At 58.6% G+C, this 15,305-nt stretch overlaps 1 protein-coding gene across 4 annotated transcripts; it reads left to right on the top strand.

The window, feature by feature from the left end:
* Window positions 1–1,007: 1,007 nt before the first annotated feature.
* FLII (FLII actin remodeling protein) lies at window positions 1,008–15,265 on the top strand. Of its 4 annotated transcripts, none has more exons than XM_010367718.2 (30): window positions 1,008–1,241; window positions 2,853–2,963; window positions 3,277–3,348; window positions 4,602–4,682; window positions 5,012–5,097; window positions 5,185–5,346; window positions 5,685–5,788; window positions 6,131–6,306; window positions 6,392–6,549; window positions 7,298–7,382; window positions 7,704–7,851; window positions 8,036–8,169; window positions 8,372–8,584; window positions 8,845–9,024; window positions 10,676–10,758; window positions 10,883–10,957; window positions 11,209–11,292; window positions 11,371–11,542; window positions 12,063–12,167; window positions 12,248–12,439; window positions 12,743–12,931; window positions 13,023–13,162; window positions 13,243–13,480; window positions 13,612–13,766; window positions 13,853–13,913; window positions 14,019–14,147; window positions 14,235–14,341; window positions 14,425–14,530; window positions 14,662–14,727; window positions 14,809–14,943. In XM_010367718.2, exons 1-30 carry the CDS (start codon window positions 1,179–1,181, stop codon window positions 14,941–14,943), a joined length of 3,810 nt encoding a protein of 1,269 aa, XP_010366020.1. In that variant the 5' UTR covers window positions 1,008–1,178. The 4 variants fall into 4 exon arrangements, with proteins under 4 accessions (XP_010366020.1, XP_010366001.1, XP_030778738.1 ...); XM_010367709.2 differs by having other exon boundaries at window positions 1,154–1,241; window positions 8,033–8,169; window positions 14,809–15,244; XM_010367699.2 differs by having other exon boundaries at window positions 14,662–15,265.
* The last annotated feature ends 40 nt before the right edge of the window (window positions 15,266–15,305 follow it).

The following is a 15,305-nucleotide window of genomic DNA, read 5'->3' as shown; positions in this document are numbered from 1 at the left end:
CACAGTGTGGCGAAAGCGCCTACCCCTGCTACCTGCTCCGTGCGAGCTTATGTGGGCCATTCTCCACCTGGGTCTGTTTTTCTCCTGTAAAATGGGGACACTAGACCCCCTCCTCCCCTACGAAGGATGGCTGGGCATGTAACAGCTGTGGCTCATTTATCGGGGTTCTGCTATGTGTCAGCCAGGGCGAGCCCCCCGTGAACAGCGGGGACCAAGACGGATGCTTCTCTTCTGGAGCCTCCCTTTGTAGGGGGGCACGAGCAGAGTGGTGCTGACACTAAGTGGGAATAATAAACCTGGCACACAAAACAAAACGGAATAATAACCTGCCACTCATGCGCCTGCTGTATGCTGCGGGCTACACGTGCATTCTTTGTTCATTTGCTTATGGTGACAACCTTAGGAAGCATTTTACAAATGAGGAAACTGGGTAGGGTGTGGTGGCTCACGCCTGTCATCCCAGCACTCTGAGAAGCTGAGACCGGAGGATCACTTGAGGCCAGGAGATCAAGACCAGCCTGGGCAATGTAGCAAGACCCCCGTGTCTACAAAAAATAAAAATAAATTTAGCCAGGTGTGGTGGTCTGCGCCTATAGTCCCAGCTAATCGGGAGGCTGAGCCCAGGAGTTCGAGGCTGCAGTGAGCTATGATCACACCACTGCACTCCAGCCTGGGCGGCAGAGCAAGAAGACCCTGTCTCAACAAAATAAAAACAACACATGAGGAAACTAAGTCCAGAAGCTGGAGAGCTAGGACCCGAGGACCCAGGTGTCTCACTACCACCGGTCAGCCAAGTACAGGCACTTCCTGGGCCCCTGCGACCCGGGGCCGGGGTTTAGAATCTTTCCTAGGTCAGGGCCAGCTTCATGTGCTGCAGCAGTACAGGGGACGGTGCCTGGCCCAGCGGCCGTTACGGCCCCTGCCCTGAGACGCTGGGACTTAAGCCTGGAGATGGTGGAAGCCTCCAGCTCCTGCACAGGAGACGCCCAGCACTCCTTGATGCCACCGCAGTCTTCGAACAGACGGGGAAACTGAGGCCCTAAGAGGCCTAAAGCCTACACTTCCCGGCAGAAAGCGACGGGCGCGGGCGGGTTAAAGGGGCGGGGCCGGCGCTGGCCCAGCCCGTGTCTCCCCGCACCGCCCCCGCCCCGGCCCGGCCCGGCAGCGAGAGGGGCGCCATGGAGGCCACCGGAGTGCTGCCGTTCGTGCGTGGCGTGGACCTCAGCAGCAACGACTTCAAGGTGAGCTGGACCAGGCGCGTGCCGGGCCTCCCTGCAGGCCTTCTCTTCCGCCCGGCCCGCTTGGCCTCCGCTTCCTGTCCCGCCCGCCTCCAGGCCCTGCGAGTCCCCGGGACTGCGGCCGGGGCGGGGGTGGGGCTCTCCCCTGGCCAGGAATGGACCTCCGAGGCCTCCGCCCGGTGCCTGTACGGGGAGACCGAGGCCCGGGCAGGCCCAGGACGGACGCTTGGGCTCGGAGTCCCTCCGGGGACCCGGCCGGGAGCCCCCACCCCGCGTCCGTGTTATCCGTCTGGGCCGGACGGTGGCCTGGGGGTCGGGCGAGCCTCCCCGCCCGCCAGAGGTCACACGCCCAAGCCAGGCCCTGACTCAGGGATGGCGGCCTGGCAGCCCAGGGGCGGGTGTGGAGCCGACTCATCACTGCCCTCTCCCCGCCACCGCCACCCGCCATCCTGTGTGATCCTGGGCCTCTCACATCACTTCCCCTCTCAGAGCCCTGGCTTTCTCAGCCGGTGAAGGGGCTTAAGAAGTCGCCTCCTTGGATGCAAGGGGTGTAGTGAGATTTGGTGGTGTGGAAAGTGTGTCAGGCGGGTGTGCCAGGTGCTGGGTGGCAGTTGTCTGAGCAGCTGCTGTCCTGAGAGAGAAAATGACGGAGCCCAGCTCTCTGTAGCCAATGGGTGGGGCGGGAGGTGGTTCCAGGACTCAGGAATGAGACAGGCATTGCGTACCATAGGGGAAGCAGAGAAAGAGAGGAGGGAAGAGCTGGCTGGAGGGTCAGCCTCACCTTCGTGGGGGTGACTGGCAGGGTCTGCCTGGGTTGTCAGTCTGGGGCTGAGGACGAAAACGCAGGTTTTTCCTGCATTTACCTGCATGTGTACACACGTTTGACCCCAAGTACAAGTGGCCACGCCACTTTTCCCTGACCCCATCCCCACCACCCTAACCTGGGGTCTCCTTTCCTCTTTGCTGAACTGGGAGAGTCTGAGTCACCAGCTGGGAATGTGGCCCTAGGGGGAAAGGAATACCAGCCGCGGGCACTGAAGGCACGTGCTGCCCCAGACTTGGTGCCACAAGGGCTGGGTGCCAAGGTGGGTGTTCACACACTGGGGGAGTGCAGTGATGCGGCCCTGCCCTGCAGGGTGGGGAGCCACGGTCTCCGCAAGCAAGAGTTTGGCCCTGGCTGTGTGGATCGCCTGTGTGCTGATGGCAGGGTGAGGGTACGGGTAGGGCCTTTGCAAAGGTTTGGATGGGGGAATCCCCCACCCCAGGCCTCCAGTCAGAGTGTGGAATGCTGGGTGAAGGAATTTGAGCAGAGCTAACCACAGTGCCGGGTGCTGGGCTCTCACCTGAAACAAGCCATTTTTGTCCTGGCCCTCCTGGGGCCCAGAATCCAGTAGGATAGACAAATCTTAGGCCAACACTTTTGTCACAGGGGGGCTTTTATTAGTCCCATTCTATGGGTGAAGAAATTGAGGTGCAACGATGAAATGACTTGTCTGTGTTCTCACAGCTGGTGAGAATTGGTTCTGTGGCTCCCCAAAGGCTCCCATGGGCTGGAGGAGCCATAGAAGGTGGTGAGCAGGGGCTCCGTGCTTCACCTTGACATCCTTCCCCCAGGGCGGCTACTTCCCTGAGAATGTCAAGGCCATGACCAGCCTGCGATGGCTGAAGCTGAACCGCACTGGCCTCTGCTACCTGCCCGAGGAACTGGCTGCCCTGCAGAAGCTGGTAAGGGGCTTTGGGCAGGCAGGGGAGGGTCCCTGTGGATAAGCCAGATGGGCAGAGCCTGTGGAGAAGGCAAACAACTTCTCCAGAGAGAGGAAGAACAGCGACAGCTATGAGCGCAGCTGGAAGAAAGGGAGTGGGCACCTGTCCAGGGAGGTATGCAAGAAGAGGCCGGGTCTGTGAGGGAGGGAGGCTGCAGGGGGAATTGGGCCAGCGTGGCTGAGGCCTTCCTGGATGGTGCAGAGTTGTGGAGGCAGGCGGGGACTCTGGACACCCCATCCACCGTGCTGAGTCTGTGCTCCCCATTCCGGCCCAGGAACACTTGTCTGTGAGCCACAACAACCTGACCACGCTTCACGGGGAACTGTCCAGCCTGCCGTCACTGCGCGTGAGTGCTGGCCGGGAGGCCACCGGGCTTCGGGTCGGGACCAGGGTCTGGCCAGGGACATGAAGCCTGGGCCACACACCAGGCTGGGCCAGCATCTCTGCCCACCTCCGTGTCAGGCTCAGAGGCTCAGGTGTCACAAGAGGGGCCCCCTTGTTAGAAGTTACAGCAGTGCCCTGCGTAAAGTAACCCATGTGGATCAGAGAATTCCCTCGGGGAAAAGATAAATCCAAAATCTTACCCGCCATTATGGACAATAACTACGGTAATAATAACCGATACAGGCTGGGCCATGTTCCCATTATTCTGTTAGGATTTTTTCATATGCTCTAACCCTTCACTAATGTTGCGGAAGAGAAACTTGGCCACCAAGGCAGATTACTTGCCCCAGGTCACAGAGCCAGGCAGTGGTAGAGCTGGGGTTGAGTAGGGTTTGGCCAGGAGCACCGTGTACCTTGTACCCAAAGACTTGAACGTCCCAGAGCATCAGGCCCTTGGCCAGACCCTGTGGGCCTCAACAAGGGCCATTCCCATCTGAAGTCAGAGCCCTGGAGATGTTTAGGGCACAGCTTCTGACTCGGACTCTCTGAGTTCAAAGCTGGGCTTTGCCACTTCCTGGCGATGTGACCTTGTACAAATCCCTTCTGCTTTCTGCGTCTCATCTGCAAGTGCAGTGGTTGGGAGGGGCAGCAGTGACCTCGGGAAGCAGCAGCAGGTGCCACGCAGGCATTTGGACTGGAGAAGTGGTGGGGCAGCTCCGGTGACTCCCGTTGTCGCTTGCAGTCACAGCACCATTCTCTGGCCCTGTTCCCTCTCATGCTCAAGCTTTCTGCATCTCTGTAAGGTGTAAGGAGGTGTCAGCCTTAAGTTAGGGAGAGAAAGCAGACTTCCTCTCAGTCCAGATGCTGATTTCCAGTTCTCTCCGTGTGTTCTGAAAACCCTGACTCGGCCCTCACCCCTATCTTACCTTCTGGAATTAAGAAGAAGAGAAATTGTTGGAACAGAAAAGATTCTTTGAGGGCCCTGTGCTGGGCTGGGGCACATTTGAGCTGGGCTTTGAGGTGTGAATAGGAGTTCACTGGGAGGCTAGTAAGAGCCCTCTAAGAGAGTGGGGCTATTTGATGAAAGGCCAGAGGTAAGAGAGTCCTAAGGCCTGGCCTCTGGTGAGCTCCCTGAGGAAGTGTCCCTCTCTAGACTCTCTGTTCCTTCCTGGGAGTGGAAGCCAGGAATCATAGACTCTTATGGTTTATTCCCAGGCCATCGTGGCCCGAGCCAACTGTCTGAAGAATTCCGGAGTCCCCGATGACATCTTCAAGCTAGATGACCTCTCAGTCCTGGTCAGTGGCTACTCACTCATCTAGCCCCTATGCTATCCGGACCATTCAGTCCCCACTCACTATAAAAGTCCCTGGGGCCATTGTCATCCCATTTTGCAGATGGGAAAACTGAGTCTTGGAGTGGATAGTACCTTGCCTGAGGTCACTTTTGGAGTCAGATCCCTAACCCAGGCACTCTTCCTCCCAAGTCCCTGACTGTTTCCCTTTGGCCCTGAAACCCCCTCATCTACCCCCACACCCAACTCAGTGCCCTGGCCTGATCCCCAAGCTTGGCAGAAGCCTGGCAGGGTGGAGAGTTCCCTGACCTGGGTCTTGCCCCTTCTACCCAGGACTTGAGCCACAACCAGCTGACAGAGTGCCCGCGGGAGCTGGAGAATGCCAAGAACATGCTGGTGCTGAACCTCAGCCATAACAGGTGCCAGACCAGCTGGGGGCAGGGGGCAGGTGGGCCTTGGAAGGGTGGCCGGTGCTGACTCAGGTGGCTCCTGCTCCCCACCCGTAGTATCGACACCATCCCCAACCAGCTCTTCATCAACCTAACCGACCTGCTGTACCTGGACCTCAGCGAGAACCGCCTGGAGAGCCTGCCTCCGCAGATGCGCCGCCTGGTGCACCTGCAGACGCTCGTGCTCAATGGGAATCCCCTGCTGCATGCACAGCTCCGGTGGGCACCCCCTCGGGCCGCACTCCTGCAGAAGCCACCCTGAGGAGTCTGGCCTGGCCCCTTAACTTCCCAGGGCCCCAGCCCTTCTCCACTGGGCCCAGCCATCCCTCCATGCAGGCAGCACCCCTCAGCCTCCAACCTCCTAAGTATCATGTCCACCTCTCAGTCCTGTCTTCCTGCTTACACACCCTGCAGCCACCCTTGGGCTTGTCCCTTCAGCCAGATGTGACCTCACACCTACCCTCAGGGCCCTGTGCTCTTGGTCCTGCCCTGCCAAGCCCCACCCTTGACACCCCCTAGGTGGGCCCTGGCCCTGACCACTCACATCACCCTGGCAGGCAGCTCCCAGCGATGACCGCCCTGCAGACCCTGCACCTGCGGAGCACCCAGCGCACCCAGAGTAACCTCCCCACCAGCCTCGAGGGTCTGAGCAACCTCGCAGGTCAGGCAGCCCCAGGAGCCCCTCTGGGCCCTCTTGCTTCCTTATGGGTGAAGGGGGTTGGACCCTGCTCCTCAGACCAATGCCCAGAGGGAAAAGCTGCAGTTATGTTACAGTGACTTCTGCGATTATGATGATGCCTTAACACTGACTTTATGCCCAGACACCCCTCCCAAGGCCCTTGTGAGGGAGTTTGTCCAAATGGAGAAACTTGGGCGCACAGCAGTCGTCATTTGCCTAAGGCCACGCAGCTTAGAGGTGGCAGAGTTGGGGTTCACACTAGGGCTGGCTGCCCTGGCACCTGCTATATGGGCCCCAGCTGATACACCCCACCCTGCACCCCAGATGTGGACCTGTCCTGCAACGACCTGACGCGGGTGCCTGAGTGTCTGTACACCCTCCCCAGCCTGCGCCGCCTCAACCTCAGCAGCAACCAGATCACAGAGCTGTCCCTGTGCATAGACCAGTGGGTGCACGTGGAAACTCTGAACCTGTCCCGAAATCAGCTCACCTCACTGCCCGTGCGTCAGATACCCTCGGTAGGGGGATGGGAGGGAGGCGGTGAGCCTGGCCCTGACCTCCCACCCCTGCCCATTCCCCCTCCAGTCAGCCATTTGCAAGCTGAGCAAGCTGAAGAAGCTGTACCTGAACTCCAACAAGCTGGACTTTGATGGGCTACCCTCAGGCATTGGCAAGCTCACCAACCTGGAGGAGTTCATGGCTGCCAACAACAACCTGGAGCTGATCCCTGAAAGTCTCTGCAGGTGCTGGGCAGGGCTGGGGCTAGCAGGGGCGCTCCCAGCACAGAGGACCCCAGGATCGTAGTCAGAGCCCACCCTGTGGCGGGTGCAAGGCAGACAAAATGAAGATGGGTTAATTTTTTTTTTTTTTTTTTTTTTTTTTTTTTGAGACAAGAGTCTCTCTCTGTTGCCCAGGCTAGAATGTAGTGGTGCAATCTCGGCTCACAGCAGCCTCCGAGCCCCGGGTTCAAGCGAATCTCCTGCCTCAGCCTCCTGAGTAGCTGGGATTACAGGCGTGCGCCACCACGCCCAGCTAATTTTTGTATTTTTAGTAGAGACGGGGTCTTACCATGTTGGCCAGGCTGGTCTTGAACACCTGTCCTCAAATGATCCGCCTGCCTCAGCTTCCCAAAGTGCTGGGATTACAGATTTGAGCCACCGCACCCGAACCGGTTAATTCACCTTTGTGGATGAAGACCATAGTCCCATGCCAGCCATTCCCAACTTGAGCTCCTGAGAGCTCCCTTGGGAGGGCACTGTTAGGGACACGGCCACATGAGGTAGGAACGCAGTGTTGCTTCCCTCCCCTTCTGGAGGTCACAGTGCCCATAACATGGTCTCTTGGCTCGGAGAAGTCCTTCAGGCAGAGAATAGAGACCCCTGCCTGGTCCTCTGACCCTACCTGCCTCCCCTGCCTGGGACTAGGGGTTTTCTTGCCCACTTCCCCTTGTCCATCACCTCCCTGAGGCCCTGGCCGGCCCTGTTTTCACAGGTGCCCAAAGCTGAGGAAACTTGTCCTGAACAAGAACCGCCTGGTGACCCTCCCAGAAGCCATCCATTTCCTGACAGAGATCGAGGTCAGGCATGTTGGCTTAGAGGGCTCAAGAGAAATGAGCAAGGGGTGTTCCCTGGAGCAAGGGGGTCCTAGCAGAGACCTCCTGAGGGGGGTGGCCAGTGCCAGGGTGCCCGTGGGGAGAAGGTGGGCCACCTCCCTGCGTCCAGAGTACACTCCACAGTCTCATTTAAACCCCCAACCAGCCCCAGAGGTGGGTGGGAGGAGAACCCGGGTCCCTGACCTCTCAGCCTTGGCGGCTGCAGAGAAGAGCAAGAAACTGGATTGGTGTGTCTGGGAGGTGGGACCCAGGCTCAGTGCCAGCTCTGCTCACCCTACGGGGCAGGTCCTGGATGTGCGGGAGAACCCCAACCTGGTCATGCCGCCCAAGCCCGCAGACCGTGCCGCTGAGTGGTACAACATCGACTTCTCGCTGCAGAACCAGCTGCGGCTGGCAGGTGCCTCCCCTGCTACCGTGGCTGCGGCTGCAGCTGGTGAGTGGGGAAGGATCTGGCCTGGGAGCAGGGGCTCCTCTCCAGGCCTCAGATGACATCATGTAAATGGGGTGGCGTACAGCTTTCTGAACCCTGGTGGGTAGAGTTGGCCCCTGGTGGGTCGCATGCCCAAGGGGGCAGCAGGCCCAGTGAGGGCTCAGCTGTTTGCCCCTCCCTTAAGCAGGGAGTGGGCCCAAGGATCCTATGGCTCGCAAGATGCGGCTGCGGAGGCGCAAGGACTCAGCCCAGGATGACCAGGCCAAGCAGGTGCTGAAAGGCATGTCAGATGTTGCCCAGGAGAAGAACAAAAAGCAGGAGGTAAGCCAGGCCAGGGCTGGGACAGGGCAGGGAGCCTTAACTTCTACTGAAGGCTGACCCTGGCCTTGACCCTGGCCAAGAGGGATGGGGGGCGCTGGGCAGAGACAACAGCTGTGCAAAGTCCCTGAGGTGTGGGTAGCAAGTAAAGACTAGCCTGAGTGGCTTCACAGAGTCAAGCCATGCTCTGTGACTCTGCCCCCAGGAGAGCGCAGATGCCCGGGCCCCCGGCGGGAAGGTGCGGCGCTGGGACCAGGGCCTGGAGAAGCCACGCCTTGACTACTCCGAGTTCTTCACGGAGGACGTGGGCCAGCTGCCCGGCCTGACTATCTGGCAGATCGAGAACTTCGTGCCTGTGCTAGTGGAGGAAGCCTTCCACGGCAAGTTCTACGAGGCTGACTGCTACATCGTGCTCAAGGTGAGGGCCTGGCATGCTGTTACGGGCCATGTGGCCCGGTGCCTTCCTGTGAGATGGCTTAGTCCCCAACTCTAGAGTTTTGTTCAGGGAGGCCAGGTGGGAGGTGGGCATGCTGCTAGAGGTGCTCCAGGCACCTTTGTACTGCCCAGGGGCAGTATAAAGCCCCTGGGGCTGGGAAGCCTGTGCTATTCAGAGCGGCCTTTCTGGGGTTGCCGGAAAGCCAGGATGAAGGCTGATGTGGACGGTGCCTTGGCTTCCAGACCTTTCTGGATGACAGCGGCTCTCTCAACTGGGAGATCTACTACTGGATTGGTGGGGAGGCCACACTCGACAAGAAAGCTTGCTCTGCCATCCACGCTGTCAACTTGCGCAACTACCTGGGTGCCGAGTGCCGCACTGTCCGGGAGGAGATGGGCGATGAGAGCGAGGAGTTCCTGCAGGTGCCAGCCCAATAAAATTGGGTGTGGGCAGAGTGGGGGACCCAGAGAACTCTGGTGCAGGGGCAGTGGGCCCAAGGAAGGTAGGCAGAACAGGTGGGCAGGTAGGGAGCTGGGATTAAAGGGGGCTGGATCAACGATACTGTGCGGGACCTAAGGCAGACGGCAGGGTGAGGTCTAAGGTAGCCAAAGCCTGGGTCAGTAAAGGAGAGTTCTGGAACATGGGGCAGAATTCAGCCGGGCAAGGGTAAGGGTACAAGGCTGGGCGTGGGAGCTAGACCAGGGGGCTGACACGGGAGCTGAGAGTAGGTTGGAAGGGGTGTTGTCGAGAGCAGTGAGGAGGCAAGGCCAAAACCTGTTATTAGGAGGCAGGGACACACCTGGGTGCCAAGGAGGTGGGGCCAAGGGTGGGACCAGAGTCCAGTCTTGAATAAATTACTGAGCAGTGTTAGCCACCAGCTGGTTATACCTGGACATATGTTTGCATGTACACACACATGGAGTTTATGTACAAATACCCCCCGCCTGAGATTTTTTTTACCCATATTCACCCAGGTTTCCATTCTTCCATGAACCCACTTGCTTGTGTACCCTGATATGCATGCATCTAAACATGCTGCTGGCATCTTTACACACGTGGGTGAACGCATCCATATTTTTCATACATCCTAACACCCCAATGTGTGTATGTTTATAGGCACAGATGTGTTTTTTTTTTTTTTTTTTTTAGACAGAGTCTTGCTCTGTCCCCAGGCTGGAGTGCAGTGGCGCGATCTCGGCTCACTGCAAGCTCCGCCTCCCGGATTCACACCATTCTCTAGCCTCAGCCTCCTGAGTAGCTGGGACAACATACGTCTGGTACCACGTCCAGCTAATTTTTTGCATTTTTAGTAGAAACGGGGTTTCACCATGTTAGCCAGGATGGTCTCGATCTCCTGACCTCGTGATCCACCCGTCTCAGCCTCCCAAAGTGCTGGGATTACAGGCATGAGCCACCATACCCAGCTGTGTATGTTTTTTTCTTAGACGGACTCTCGCTCTGTTGCCCAAGCTGGAGTGCAGTGGCACAATCTTGGCTCACCGCAACCTCCGCCCCCAGGGTTCAAACGATTCTTTTGCCTCAGCCTCCCAAGTAGCTGGGATTACAAGCATGTGTCACTATGCCTAGCTAATTTTTGTATTTTTTTAGTAGTGCTGGTCTCGAACTCCTGACCTTAGGTGATCCACCCGCCTTGGCCTCCCAAACTGCTAAGATTACAGGCATGAGCCACTGTGCCCAGCCAGATCTGTTTTTTTTTTTTTTTTTTTTTTTTTTTTTTTTAAGACAGAGTTTTGCTCTTGTTGCCCAGGCCCGATCTTGGCTCACTGCAGCCTCCACCTCCCAGGTTCAAGTGGTTCTCCTGCCTTAGCCTTCTGAGTAGCTGGGATTATAGGCATGCGCCACCACGCCTGGCTAATTTATGTATTTTTAGTAGAGACGAGGTTTGTCCACATTGATCAGGCTGGTCTCGAACTCCTGAAGTGCTGGGATTACAGGCATCATAGATTTGTAGCTCAGTTCACCTGTATGCAACTCTGTACCCCAACCGAGAGGCAGTGGTTGGTGGGGGAGGGAGCAGCTCAGTGATGAAGAACCACACCCTCACACACACAGGTGTTTGACAACGACATCTCCTACATTGAGGGTGGAACAGCCAGTGGCTTCTACACTGTGGAAGACACGCACTACGTCACCAGGTGAGGGCATGGGGGCAGTGGGGGGCATGGACCTGGAGTCTGCTGGCGAGGGGCGGAGGGGAGGGTGTTGTGGCTAAGTTAGGCCCTTGGTGCCTACACTGAGCCACTCTTGTCCTGCGCCCAGGATGTATCGTGTGTATGGGAAAAAGAACATCAAGTTGGAACCTGTGCCCCTCAAGGGGGCCTCTCTGGACCCAAGGTGAGCCCCAACAATGTGAGGTGGAGGTGCTTCACCCTCACCCTCCTCCCCACCAGTGGGGGCAGGTGTGGGCCTCTTAGAAGAGGAGGCCCTCTAGCAACCCCTTTAACTCCTGCCCACGAGCTTGGCGGGGGATCCCTGAGGCTTACCTAGAAACCCCATAGTGAGGGATTTTTTTGGTGGGGTCAGGAGTATGGGGTGACCATTGCCCCATGCCCCATCACAGCTCCTTCCTGCCCCTTTCTGTCCAGGTTTGTTTTCCTTCTGGACCGAGGGCTAGACATCTACGTGTGGCGGGGGGCCCAGGCCACACTGAGCAGCACCACCAAGGCCAGGTACGAGGATACTGTGGGGTCTTTTGTGCGAAGGAAAGGGGTGCGAGCCTCGCTGATGGCTTTGCGTCCTGTTCTCAGGCTCTTTGCAGAGAAAATTAACAAGAATGAGCGGAAAGGGAAGGCCGAGATCACACTGCTGGTGCAGGGCCAGGAGCTCCCAGAGTTCTGGGAGGCACTGGGTGGGGAGCCCTCTGAGATCAAGAAGCATGTGCCTGATGACTTCTGGCCGCCTCAGCCCAAGCTGTACAAGGTGAGCCCTGCTGCTGAGGCCCACCTTGGCCTCCCAAGTTCACCCGCTGACCGGGGGAAGAGGCTACACACCAATGTAGTTGGCTGTGGGCTCCATCTCGACTTTGGTAGGGAGAGAGTGCCACCTTCTGGACAAGGAACAGTATGAGCAAAGGTCCGGAGGCTGCTTTCGAGAAGTAGCCTGACTGAGTCTTTCCAGGATGGTGGGGCCAGAGGGGAGACAGAAGCACCTAGTGCCAGGGCTGGGAACCTTGGCTCAATTAACCAGATTGTTGTGAACAGGAAAGGGACAAGTTAGAGAATTAGAAATGACATGAAGGGCCTGGAGAGGGCAGGCAGGGAAAACACCATTTAATAGCCCTTCTGAAAGGATAGCCCTAAAAAGACCTTGACGGGGAGGGGAAAACGGGAGCAGTCAGTGAGCCACGCTGCAGGGCAGGGCTGGTTCCAGAGCAGAGGGCTGTGTGGGTGAGGTTCCTGTCTCCAGACCCCTTCCCTGCCATGCTCATCCTTCCTGCCAGGTGGGCCTGGGCTTGGGCTACCTGGAGCTGCCGCAGATCAACTACAAGCTCTCCGTGGAACATAAGCAGCGTCCCAAGGTGGAGCTGATGCCAAGAATGCGGCTGGTAAGAGATGCAGGAGGAGGGCGCCGGGCCGGATCCCTCCCTGTCGGCTGGGCTTTGACCTCCAGGCTCCCGGTCTGCAGCTGCAGAGTCTGCTGGACACACGCTGCGTGTACATTCTGGACTGTTGGTCCGACGTGTTCATCTGGCTCGGCCGCAAGTCCCCGCGCCTGGTGCGCGCTGCTGCCCTCAAGCTGGGTCAGGAGCTGTGCGGGATGCTGCACCGGCCACGCCATGCCACGGTCAGCCGCAGCCTCGAGGGCACCGAGGCGCAGGTGCGCTTGCTGCTTCGGAGGCCCCTCTCCAGGATCCTTTGCACCCTGACATGCCCTGACTCCTGTGGTTCCACTGTCTCCCTACAGAGCTGGGCCCAAACCCACCTCCTCTTTGCTGACTGCCCAGACCCCGCCCCCTCTGCAAGCTGCCACTCCTATTCCTACCTCCGTGTCCGAGGCCCCGCCTCCCAAGCCCCGCCTTAGATCTCCCTTGGGTCCCGCCTCAAGCCTCGGGCTACTTCCTCCAACCCTAACCTTAACCATGCCGCACCCCTCATGGTTAGTTGATGGCCTCCCTGGCAGGTGTTCAAGGCCAAGTTCAAGAATTGGGACGACGTGTTGACAGTGGACTACACGCGCAACGCGGAGGCCGTGCTGCAGAGCCCGGGTCTCTCGGGGAAGGTGAAACGCGACGCCGAGAAGAAAGACCAGATGAAGGCTGACCTCACTGCGCTCTTCCTGCCGCGGCAGCCGCCCATGTCGCTGGCGGAGGTGGGGGCGGGGCCAGGGGGCGGGCCTAGGGCGGGCCCTATGCGCACAGCGCACTCAGACCTGCCGCGGGGCGGGTCTCTGCCGCCTGCAGGCGGAGCAGCTGATGGAGGAGTGGAACGAAGACCTAGACGGCATGGAGGGTTTCGTGCTGGAGGGCAAGAAGTTTGCACGGCTGCCGGAAGAGGAGTTTGGCCACTTCTATACGCAGGACTGCTACGTCTTCCTCTGCAGGTGCCACCTCAGCACTCCCCTAGGTCCCTCCCCTAGTGCTGGGGGCTGGAGCCCCTGCTCACAACCCTCCAACCCGGCAGGTACTGGGTGCCCGTGGAGTATGAGGAGGAGGAAAAGAAGGAAGACAAGGAGGAGGAGAAGGCCGAGGGCAAAGAAGGCGAGGAGGCAACAGCTGAGGCAGAGGAGAAGCAGCCAGAGGAGGACTTCCAGTGCATTGTGTACTTCTGGCAGGGCCGGGAAGCCTCCAACATGGGCTGGCTCACCTTCACCTTCAGCCTGCAGAAGAAGTTCGAGAGCCTCTTCCCTGGGAAGCTGGAGGTGTGCCTGGCAGCTCCGCGAGCCCGAGGCCAGGCGGAGGGCTGTGGTGGGGCCCAGACCCAGCGAAGGTTAGGCTCCCAAGGGGAAGGTGGGGGTCCAGGGAGCTGCCCCTAACACTTCCACATCCCCAGGTGGTACGCATGACGCAGCAGCAGGAGAACCCCAAGTTTCTGTCCCATTTCAAGAGGAAGTTCATCATCCACCGGGGCAAGAGGAAGGCGGCGCAGGGCGCCCAGCAGCCCAGCCTCTACCAGATCCGCACCAACGGCAGCGCCCTCTGCACCCGGTGCCTGGCTGGGGGAGGATACAGTGGCGAGCAGGGGTCAGGGAGCCAGGCCAGACTCCTTGCTGATGCCCTCATCCCTTCCACAGGTGCATCCAGATCAACACTGACTCCAGCCTTCTCAACTCCGAGTTCTGCTTCATCCTCAAGGTGGGGTTGTGGGGGTGAGCCAGGACTCCGTGGACCAAGGGGTGGGGTGTTTGGGGGCTAAGTCAGCTGCAAACACACCCACCCCCACCCCTGCACATTCCCCAGGTTCCCTTTGAGAGTGAGGACAACCAGGGCATCGTGTATGCCTGGGTGGGCCGGGCATCAGACCCTGACGAAGCCAAGTTGGCAGAAGACATCCTGAACACCATGTTTGACACCTTCTACAGCAAGCAGGTCAGGAAGCAGGCGGGCAGGCAGGCGGGCACACACAGGGGAGCCAGGGCAGGCAGGGGCCCTGGGCTGGACTGGCCTTTCCCACAGGTTATCAACGAAGGCGAGGAGCCTGAGAACTTCTTCTGGGTGGGCATTGGGGCACAGAAGCCCTATGATGACGATGCCGAGTACATGAAGCACACACGGCTCTTCCGGTGAGGCCAGGGCCCTGACCCTCCCCTCGGTCCTGGCACTGCTGCTTATGACCTCTGGCGTCACCTTGACCCTTGATTCCCAGGTGCTCCAACGAGAAGGGCTACTTTGCAGTGACTGAGAAATGCTCCGATTTTTGTCAAGATGACCTGGCAGATGATGACATCATGTTGCTAGACAACGGCCAAGAGGTGCGATGTTGCCACTGGCCCTGCCCTTCTGAGGAGGCACCCGTAGACTTATAAATGGGAATTTTGGAGCCAGGAGCAAGGGGGTGTTCCCAGGCACCCATGCGACCGTATCTCCTCTGCTGCCCCCACAGGTCTACATGTGGGTGGGGACCCAGACTAGCCAGGTGGAGATCAAGCTGAGCCTAAAGGCCTGCCAGGTAAGCTGGGTGGAGGGAGGGCCGAGGTGGGCCTGTGGGCAGGGCGGGGTCATCACCCAAGGCTCACTGTCCCCTTGCCAGGTGTATATTCAGCACATGCGGTCCAAGGAACGTGAGCGGCCGCGCCGGCTGCGCCTGGTCCGCAAGGGCAACGAACAGCACGCTTTTACCCGCTGCTTCCATGCCTGGAGTGCCTTCCGCAAGACCCTGGCCTAAGACAGGCTGGCACAGCCCCAGGCTTGGTGAGGAAGAGGAAGGAGCCTCATCCACTGTCTGCTAGCAAAGAATGTACTGAGGTGACAACGCCTGCTCCAGCCACGTCCAGTGCCACGGTCCCCAGTAGCCTCAAGCAGCACCAATGGGGATGACCCTGACAGATGCCCTCAGGGGTCTGGGAAATCCGACTCCCTCCACAGTGTGAGCACATGTGTGAAACCCCTCACTTCTCTGCCAGGGATAAAGCAGATGTGGCTGCCCTTTAAGAGATATTAAATGCTTTTATTTTCAATATTAAAAATCAGTATTTTTAATATTAAAATGGCACTAATTTTAACAAAATAACAGAAAAAACCCCAAGG

Source organism: Rhinopithecus roxellana, chromosome 19 (genome assembly GCF_007565055.1).
Source record: "Rhinopithecus roxellana isolate Shanxi Qingling chromosome 19, ASM756505v1, whole genome shotgun sequence".
NCBI lineage: Eukaryota > Metazoa > Chordata > Mammalia > Primates > Cercopithecidae > Rhinopithecus > Rhinopithecus roxellana.
The sequence above is the reverse complement of the archived record's forward strand: the minus strand, read 5'-3'. Positions and strand labels throughout refer to the sequence as shown.

What these genes read in the sequence shown, in the direction of transcription:
- FLII (XM_030922878.1), top strand. Translation starts at nt 1,179, where the DNA reads ATGGAGGCCACCGGAGTGCTGCCGTTCGTGCGTGGCGTGGACCTCAGC. An exon ending in CTGCTGCATGCACAGCTCCG is followed by an intron (nt 5,347 to 5,684) that starts GTGGGCACCCCC and finishes TCACCCTGGCAG; the next exon opens with GCAGCTCCCAGCGATGACCG. An exon ending in ACACCTTCTACAGCAAGCAG is followed by an intron (nt 14,148 to 14,234) that starts GTCAGGAAGCAG and finishes CCTTTCCCACAG; the next exon opens with GTTATCAACGAAGGCGAGGA.